Below are 9,967 nucleotides of genomic sequence, written 5' to 3' on the forward strand. Positions count from 1 at the left end.
CTGCCGTCCAGTTTCTTTTATATCTTTGCTGCACCATTTCAGTACTCAGTATACAAATTTGTGCGATAATATAACTCTTTCCGGCTCTCATTATGAATCTGTGCATAGTTTTGATTTTGAAAAGCCAAAAACTAAAAACGTAGCTAAATTCTTTATTTGTAAGCCATTTTCAACAGGTAGTGGAGAAGGACAGCGGTCTGGAGGTACAAGTGAAATTGGCTAAGCAAGAAAAACAAAAATCTTGCATATAAATAGAGTGGCTTTCAACATCAAAACTACAAAATGTGAACTGGTCTACATATGATACAATGTCTTCAGACGCTTATCTCATTTGCCAAAGAAAACTGATCCCACTAAAAGTTTCAGTGATAAAAAACAGGATATTTTGCTACAATCATGAATAATAACTCAATGAAAAACAGTAACATTATGATTGAATAATATCAAAATCAATGGGTAAGGAGGCAAAAGAGCAGTTCTTCCAATTTGTGTCTTCTGTAAATACTGTGATACAAATCTTCTCCCTGCTTTTCCCCGCATCAGAAAACTAACCATCTGCCCGCATACCATCTCCCCGCATCAAAGGAACTAACCATCTAATTTCTGCTCCATTTCCATTAGACAAATAGTATATTTTCTTCCAGTTCTCCTCCGTGAATGCTTCACGGCGTATAAGCCTCTGTCTGCCATATAAAACAGTAGGGAAGGCTGAGGATATAGAAGTTTGCAGGGAAAAAGCATCAGGAAAGCATTAGACATGAAAGAAAGCTCCTGTAGAATTTTAAGTTCTACAGAGCACTGGCTTAAAGACTCTAATGCATTATCATTATGCAGTTGTTGGCCTAACGTGATTCGTTTGAATTTTAAGGACACCATCCATGTCCGCCAACATTAAGAATTATTGCCTTAAGCTGAAAAGTACAGTAAATGATAGGTAATGTGTATTATGTTTTTACTAATTCTCCACCAACATTTGCACGAGACAAGGTAAAACAAATTAAATCAGTATTAATATAATACCCCAATCTAATATGCAAACATGCAATAAATATACAATCAGCAAGATTGCATTGCAAACTTGGCAGGCATTAACGAGCATACCTAAGGTAGTAATGGCAAACAGCTGCTGCTTCATCTAAAGTGTAGCGAGGAAAGTTCACGCGAGCATCTGTAGGCACTTCTGGCAAGTCTTGACGAAGCTTTCCTACTGCTGTTGAATGAGAAAACGCGCCAACCATCATGTCATCATGTCGCATAGATCTAAAAGCCTTCACCTGCAAGAATTTTCACATATGTGTGTGCACATCAGTCTCTGATATACTGCACATAGACCCAAACTTAATGCCCACTTGTACACCCAAATTTATAAGGACAACATCTCAAGGAGAATAAGATTATTTGAAGATGTAATACAAAGCCTAAAAAACATAATTGAATGGACATTCGTATGTTCCTTAGAATTACAAGTATAAACCACCATAATACTGAAGCAGAGGATACCTACCGTAGCAAGTTCTTTAGCATGTATTGGTCGAGTAGAACGAACAGTTACTGGCTCTTCATACTCACTGAACGTAAACCAGCTATTATACTGCAGACAAGGAACATAAAAATAAAGCGAACTATCAACACTTTACAACAAAGCTCTTGAAACACAATTCATTGAAAACAAGTAACGCAATACAATATCAAGTGATCATTCCCACCTGATCAATTGCAATAAGCACGGGGATATCTTTCACAAGAGATAACTCCTTCCTCAAACGAACTACCACTCCAACAGCTGCATGAGTGTGCTTGATTCCTGTATCAACCAGGTCATACAGAGTTGAACCGTCAGGCATTGCCATGGTATCAATTCCATCTTTCATCCATCCAACACCAGCACCCTCTCCCAGTGGAATAGGATCAAATATTTGGCAGAACAATTGTTTTAAACGGGATTCATTAAATTTCAGGAAGTCCTGGAATAAAATGACACAAAAGATGAATATAAGCCATGGAGATGATCAAGAGCATATAATCCAAAAACTCCATAATGGACAGAGGTTTATAGTTTAGATCACATTAATTCTAATACAACCCTGTAGAAAATCATCACTTTTAGGCATGATCACTGATTAGAAGAAGCCTTTGTTTTGGCCAAAATAGAAGAGGCTTATTGACTACTATTAATTAAAGCTACACAGATTACTGATCCCGTTTAAGTTAATAGCACATTGTATAAGTCTTGACATGAATTTTAGCTAATTGAAAAAAAAAAAAAAAAAAAAAAAAGTGGTTCGCAATCTTACCTTCAGAATATTTTCAGCCTGAACAGGTGTGTCCCAAAGATCTGTTTGTGGGTTTTTATAGAAAAAGCCTCCATAAGTCCAGTCCCTGCCTCTTGGGACATATAACACCAACCAACCTTCCCCGCGAGCCCATTGAACTAACATTGAAAGAGCAATACTCTTTCCACAACTTACAGGACCGTCCAACACAATCTGCTTTCTAACTTTTGTACCTGAAAAAACAATACAGGTATAAGGGCATCTTACACGTGATCCATCATTCATATGTTTCTACAATTTTGTTCCTCCAAAGCATGATGCACAAGATGTACAAGTAACTAAGTATGCCTTACAACATTGATTATCTACAAAGGATAATCCAGAAAAAGCTCAATTGAAGTTATCTAAGAATGAGTAACCAAAGAAATTAATACAATTTTTTATATATCAATCATAATAAGCTGAAACCAAAAATGATCATTTTCAAAAATGTGGCCAATGACAGAAATCTCAAACCTCACTAGCTCTGACCAAACAACAAACAAAGCATCAATTAATGTGAGAAACAATGGGACACAAAGCACACACCTTTGGTGGTAGAAGAGTGCAATGGAGGGTCCACAATCCATCGAAAATTATCTCGGAGATCAAGAAAACTCTGGCGAACTAGCACGGCGCTCTGCATTGCGTCCTCGAACTCCTTCACCATCCCCAACGGCAACCCCTCGGGCAACACATTGTTCAATTCCTCCATCCTGCAAATCAAAACAAGCACATCCCAATAAATACATATATACATCAATTTCGTCAGGGATTAGGGTTTAGGGTTTTACTTGAGCTTGAAGTAGGAGCAGGCGTCCTTGCGCGTGAGCTGAGAGAGTGTCGGAATGGCAGTGAACAGAGACCGGCCATTGGGCCCCACATCGAGCGACGGATCATTTTCATCGGCTTGTAGCCGGCGAGCACGAGCCTTTTCGTCGAAGAGAGCCGCGTCGACGTCCGAAACGGCGTCGTCGGCTGCGGCCGCAGGGTCGTTTTTGTCCTTGCCCTTCTTCGCCTTCTTCACCGTCGATTTATTGTCCTTGGACGAGTAGCTCCTCGTCGCCATGAGCCTCCACGGGTCATGCCTTGGGCAACCCGACCCCGTTGCCCGTCGAAGAAGGGTCCGCAACATTTCTCGTTCAAGGTTTTGCAAGGTTTTTGGGAGAAGAAAATGAAGCTGTGTGCTACCGGGAAATTAGCCGCACCAGGTGATGGGCAAATCTGTAATTTCAAAACAAATTGGGCAATATATGTGTTTGGGCTCGAAGCGGGCCTGATAGTCAGATTGTGGGCCCAATTGAATTGGGCTGGGTTTGGGTGTTTGATCCCAATAACGGAGAAGGATCATGCGTTATGATGTACGACGGTGAAGGTTTTTATTTTATTTTTGGTTATAGTGGTTAACCCAAAAAAAGTTTTAATTAATTAGGTTACCGTAATTTCAAACACAACCCAGGTTATAGTTTGTGGTCGAATAGTTTAAGATAATGTAAGATATTGAATAATTATCTCAAATTAAAAAGAATATAATAAAAAAAACTGACCTAAAATTGTTAGTTTCTCTCAATGTCTCATGTCAATTTACATTATTCGTGGATATGAACATAAAAAAAAGATGAATGTGGGGTAGGGGGAGGGGTAGTTGAGGACTACGAGACTCCACTACCATACTCCCTAATTACACTCCCTTGCTATCCATCTTTGCACTTTCGTAAAATGATATAAATAAGAGTCTTATCATTGTTGTTAACTATCATGTTACAATAAGCATACAAATACACATATTGTGAGAAGTTTCACAAATATAGTATGATTAATGGTGAAAGTTTGTGGCATGGACAATAAGAAACCCTCATAAGGTCACAGATTTTTGTGATCCACCTCAGAAGTCAAGTGATACGTCTTCAAATTTTTATATGTTGCTTAATTATTAGCCGAATAATCGTCACACTGAAAAATTTCTCACTAAACATACTCAGTCTTATTCCGAGCAATCGTGAAACTTACAAGAATCCCACAAATTTGAACACCTGGATTTCCAATGGATAATGTTGGATTTAAATAGGAAAATAGCTGTCTGAATGACATATGCGCATTGTCGAAGTGCATATATATATATATATATATATATATATATATATACATATATAGCAAATATTGCTACTGGTTTTTGGCGTTTTGGTGTGGCACCAATGGACGAAGATTAAGTTAGGTATTCGTTTGCATGCGAATTATTATTTAAATTGATCACGTAATTAAACACCCACTAGTGACTTTCAGGTAAATGCAGCAATTATTATCATTTTTTATTGCTAATGCAATTTTGGTGTTCAAAATGATTGCGAGTGTGTGGCCTAAACTTTAAGTTACTTTTAAAAATAAAATAAATATTTTTAAAAAAAAATCCCTTCATATATATGTGGAAGACCATGAAAATTGACAGAAAACAAATGGTGGATTAGAACTTAGAGTAATATTTTGGTTGGTCCATATGTATTATGAGTCATCGATGGTTATTGGTTACCTCTGTTAGATCTTAATTAAACTACTCATGATATAAGAGCCATCGTTATCACGAATGAGTAAGTACATTTTATGACTTTCGGTCTCACATCACATCCATAACCGACTATTAATCATAAATGGCAAAAAGCTGATTAATCTAAATCCATAAATTTTTGTTATTTGAGTTTATATAAGCATAAATAATATCTTCATGCTCTTCAAGGAATGAATTGAGATATCAACTAGTCGTAATTTAATGGTATTTTTTTTTTTTTTGGGTGTTGTTATTTGGACAATATTTACTGATCACATTGTTGACTATCTCTCTAATACAGGTGGATCTCACATACATTGGTGATGCCGATCTCTATTAGAGAGGTGGTCAATAAATGTGGTACTACAAATAGGATTATTGTTCTTTTTATTTCTTTTCATTTTCATTTAATCTAAACTACGGAGAAGGGAATTTGAACTTGGGTGCAAAGTTGTGAGCATATTCGCTCTAACTAACTTGACTAAGCTCATATCTGCCTAATGGTACTTCTTTACAATATAGGGAGAGGTCCAAATTCGAAAAACATGTTGCAGCAAACATTATCACTAATTTAACAAAAGAGATTGAAAATTTTGACACCAGAGAAACTGGCCTTTGGACCTAATGAAATTCTAATTAATGAGAGTTTAGTGGCTTGACCTTGCAGGCCCCAATTAATCCTACGTCGTTTTCCACAATTTTACTTCATGCAATGCAACCGTCCAACTCCCACTCACCAGCTTTTTTGCCCCTATATAATCACCAAATCCCATCGAACTTATTCAAAATTCAAATCCAACATTCCCAGGTGAAACGCACAGCTTCCAGATCCAGTCTCTAGACCTGGCAAACTTTCAACCATGTCTGCAGGAGGGAGAAGATGCAGAAGAAGCACGAAACAAAACGACCGTGAAGGCTCTCTACGGAGCCTTGACCTCCAACGACGTTGATGTCGTCCACCTCCTCCTCGCACCCTATCTCGAGTGGTGGTTCCATGGCCCACCAACCCACCAGCATTTGAACAGCCTGCTCACCGGTGCGTCACCATACGACCCGTCATTCAAGTTCGTCCCGCTCTCCATCGTCGCGTTCGGGTCAATGGTGCTGGTTGAAGGATTCGACGATTGTCGTTCGGTGTCGTGGGTGCATGCATGGACCGTGACGGACGGGATAATTACCCAGGTCAGGGAATATTACAACACGTCCGTCACAGTCACCCGGTTATCGTCACCCGAAATTAGGTCACAGTCAAGCAATTGCCAGAGTGTGTGGCAAAGTAAGTTAGCGGATAATGGGTCTGTGCCTGGCCTCGTTTTGGCACTGTAACTAGCAAAATGCTATAATTATGATCTAATAAGCTCTTTAAAATTTGCTTAAGAAAGAGTTTAAAAAGCCCAAGAACAATAAGTAATTAGCATGCAACAACGTTGGCTTAATTATCTGATGAATTATATGTGTTTTGTGGGTCTTGTCTGTCTAGTTCTTGGAACGTTATTATATGTGCTTGGGAACATTTGGAAAACACACGTATATATATATATATATTTATTATCGTGCGGACGTCATGTATTTTTAATTATCCTTCTATATTTTTTTCTCTGTTTATAATAGAATTCGCACGATAATAATGTTGACATCCAGATGAGAGAATAACTATATATATATATATGCGCGTATGTGAGATATATGTGAAATGATATGACTTAATTTATGTTTGTAAAATAAGTGTTGTGGCCTTTCTTCACTTTATTATTTAGTTTTGGTCTTCTTGGATGTCTCAACTTTGTATTGAATTGATGCACTTGTCTATTTCAAACCCCGAAAAAAATGGATGCACTTATATTTTATACTTGGTATTGAATTGATGCACTTGTCTATTCCAGTATAAAATACAAGTGCATCACTCCTATTCCTTGAATCTAAATCTGATCACCGAAAATATAAAATATAAAAAGAAAATATTTAGAATATTGTAATTAAAGATGACTGGTCATCATCTCATTCAAAAATTGGTCTTTATAACAGTTTAAATGGACAACTTTGAACAACTTTTGGGCTTATCATATATCAATAAAAAATTACAAATGAATAGTCATTTTAAAGCTTGAAGAATCAGCTTTACAAGCATGTAAAATTTGTTAAAAACCGAGTTCTGGAACGAAAGAAATCATGAATTAAAGTAACAGGTACGAGCAAGAAACTTTGCCCAAAATTTTACTCGAGTTTAACAATAGGCCATGTTCATATCTGACTTTAACCCCTCAAATCTCTCCATGAAAATTTTCTTATAAATAGTTGATTTAAAGCTTTTGAAAGCTTCTTCAATGTTGTGGAATTATTTTTCTAAAAGAAGCTTTGTAATGAAATAAAATTGAGTCGGAAGAGAGGTTAAAAAATCTGAAATCTGCACTATAAACCTGCAACTGAAATTCTGTTGATTTTCTTTAAAAACAGAGAATCAAATTGAAAACACAAAAATGATATGAGAAGGTTCTAATTTCAGATCAAAACATGATATAAACTATAAAGTATTGGAATTCAAGTTGAAAACTAAAGAATTTACTAAGGACACCCAAAACCATAAAAGCTCTTACTCTTAGGCCTTCCTTTTACAAAGCTCAAAACGTCTTTCTTTCTTCCTTTTCTCTTTCAGAATCATCCTCTCTCCCTCTCTTTCTTTCTACTTGTAAATTGAGCTAAAACTCATGAAAAATCCTTCTCAAACTCCAACTATTATAGGTGAAAAAATCATGATTAAAGCCTATTACTATGTCTTCCACCTCCTCCTTATGGCTGGGATTAGTCATCCGTATAGATTGCTAACAGAGCAATCTAAGTTCATCACCAACAACCATCTCCTTCTACAGACTCTCCACCTCTTGCCTAGCCTTTCCACCTCCTCCTTCAATCTTGCCGCCACCAACTTATATAGTCTTCACTAACAAGCACCGTAGAGTGCTTACAAAGTATGAAGATATATGTTTAAAAGAAACAAGAAAAGAGAGAAGGAAGAACGAAATAATTGGCTGCAGGATTTTTTAAAAAAGAGTTGATGTACTTCAACTTACATATCTGAATTTCTAAAATAAAAAGAATTCTTTCTGAAAAACAGTTATTTACAGGCAAATAGGCAAGACATATATATCATTCCATTCCAACATATGTCAATGAACTTAACTTAATAATATCCCTTCATAAATAATACAAATCCTAAATTAACATCAAGTTTGATTAGGAAATTTACTTAGTTGGATTCTAGTCCTCGCGCTTTTAACTAAAAAAGTATCATAGCTAAAGGTAAGAGAAATTTGAGTTCAAAGAGAAAATCTCAAATTTCCTAAAACGATTATTATATATGATCATATCGCTAGTACAATATCTGGCAATGAGCGTTGAGACCGCTCCCTAGGATCACTCTGCCACAGCTTCATCATCTCATCCTCAACTTCTGAATTCCCAACAATCACCGTCACCCACGTGTTGAAATACTCACGCAACTGAGTGATCATCCCTTCCTTGACGCTCCACACATGCGCCCAGTACGCCTTCGATCCTTCCCATCCCTCCGCCACCACTCGGTCACCAACGGGCGTGATGCTCCGAGGCCTGAACTTGAACTCCACGTGTCTCGATTCTCCGGTCAGCATCCTCATCATGTGCTGGCAATGCCGCGGTCCATGGAACCACCACTCAAGATCCGGAGCCACGAGCTTTGAGGTGGTACTAGTGTCTTTCAGTGCCAAGGCCTTGTAGAGCGCCTTGACAACTTTTCTGTGTCGGGATCCGATGTTTTCCGCCACTAATAATTCCCCGAGAGTCGTGGTTTCCGTGGAGATTTCATCCTGATCAATCCCCATTTTCAGGAATTTCAGGACGAACTAGGGAAGGCTATAGCTAGCTAAAAGTTGAAGTTTAGTGTTTGTTATATATTTTGGTTGGTGGTGTAACTTGAAGGAGTGCATGGGACATATTTATATATAGGAGCAGCTGGGGTGGGCACTTGGAGGGTTTTGGTACAACTTACACTATGGCCCAGCAATTCAAATAAAATTTGAAATCAAAATGTTTATTTTCATGACCTGGAGATCCAATAGTCTTGATGTTTCAAATATATATATTTATATATATATATATATATTATATAACTAGCTCAATCAGTCAGATACGCGGATGAGTTTGAATCGTTAATTGGTATCGCCGGCTAATTATGATTCTTACACTCATCAACGATTATAGTTAATCAGCTAATTCGCTAACGTTAACATTTCTCTATAAACAAGATGTGCATGAGGTCCTTAAATTAGTAGTTTTATCTAATTATATTGCTAAAGAATATGCTAATCTGGGGAGGTATGTATCTGGTGCCAAATACAAACAAAGCTCAAAATTGAGTTGCAATAGATGAAAAGTTTAATTAATTAATTTAATAAACAACCCTTCGGGAAAGCCAAGAATGCTAGTATGAAAGCAGATATAATTAAAAGAAATAATTCACGTTAGAAATTAGGTGGAATCAAAGGGGGGAAATTTTCTATATATTATTTGTAAAAGCGATTATGTTTTTTTATTATATATTATATATTTTAGCTGGCCCTAAACGAATCACGTGTATTTAGAAGAAAACGAAAGGAAAGTAACAAACAATATGCAAATGCATCATCCATGTTAGGTCAAAACTGATGCAAAATTGATCACAGTTACTAGCTGTGCAGTTAACACCTTGAAGCAAAACTAGTGTTCACAAACGTAATCAATTATGTCCCTAAGCTCATTTCTCATGACTTTAAGTGAAAATATTAGAGAGACGTGTCTTGTCAATTTATTTACTTTTGCGATGTGTCTTGTCAATTTATTTACTTTTGCGATGTGTCTTGTCAATTTATTTACTTTCTTCATAAATACATAAATAAATTTAACTTTCGGTTTATTATAATAATGCTGTAGTGATCGGTTACAATAAATAAAATAATGCTTGGAGAAATTATAGAATACTACGGTAGTATGGTTACATGGTATATTTTGTACACGTGTTATAATATGAGTGGAGAACATTGTTTATTTTCCTTTTTTTTTTAAGGAATAGTATCAATAAATATCTACTTATATTATAACA

The 9,967-nt window shown here is 36.6% G+C and overlaps 2 protein-coding genes across 2 annotated transcripts; both read right to left on the reverse strand.

Moving 5' to 3' along the window:
• Nucleotides 1–215: 215 nt before the first annotated feature.
• Nucleotides 216–3,501, reverse strand: LOC117632968 (28S ribosomal protein S29, mitochondrial). Its single transcript, XM_034366620.1, has 7 exons — nt 3,107–3,501; nt 2,862–3,028; nt 2,295–2,506; nt 1,707–1,964; nt 1,505–1,591; nt 1,102–1,274; nt 216–683 (listed from the first exon to the last, which is right to left on the reverse strand). Exons 1-7 carry the CDS (start codon nt 3,445–3,447, stop codon nt 548–550), a joined length of 1,374 nt encoding a protein of 457 aa, XP_034222511.1. The 5' UTR covers nt 3,448–3,501; the 3' UTR covers nt 216–547.
• A 4,676-nt stretch (nt 3,502–8,177) lies between these two features.
• LOC117629725 (wound-induced protein 1-like) lies at nt 8,178–8,711 on the reverse strand. The gene has a single exon (XM_034362304.1). The coding sequence runs from the start codon at nt 8,709–8,711 to the stop codon at nt 8,214–8,216; it is 498 nt and encodes a 165-aa protein (XP_034218195.1). The 3' UTR covers nt 8,178–8,213.
• Nucleotides 8,712–9,967: the final 1,256 nt, after the last annotated feature.

The sequence above is a fragment of the Prunus dulcis genome, chromosome 6 (genome assembly GCF_902201215.1).
Source record: "Prunus dulcis chromosome 6, ALMONDv2, whole genome shotgun sequence".
NCBI classification, from domain to species: Eukaryota; Viridiplantae; Streptophyta; class Magnoliopsida; order Rosales; family Rosaceae; genus Prunus; species Prunus dulcis.

Coding starts and splice junctions, on each gene's coding strand:
- LOC117629725 (XM_034362304.1), bottom strand. CDS start 8,711: ATGGGGATTGATCAGGATGAAATCTCCACGGAAACCACGACTCTCGGG.
- LOC117632968 (XM_034366620.1), bottom strand. CDS start 3,447: ATGTTGCGGACCCTTCTTCGACGGGCAACGGGGTCGGGTTGCCCAAGG. Junction 1,275..1,504: donor ATGCTAAAGAACTTGCTACG/GTAGGTATCCTC, acceptor AAATTCTTGCAG/GTGAAGGCTTTTAGATCTAT. Junction 684..1,101: donor GTTTGCCATTACTACCTTAG/GTATGCTCGTTA, acceptor TTTATATGGCAG/ACAGAGGCTTATACGCCGTG.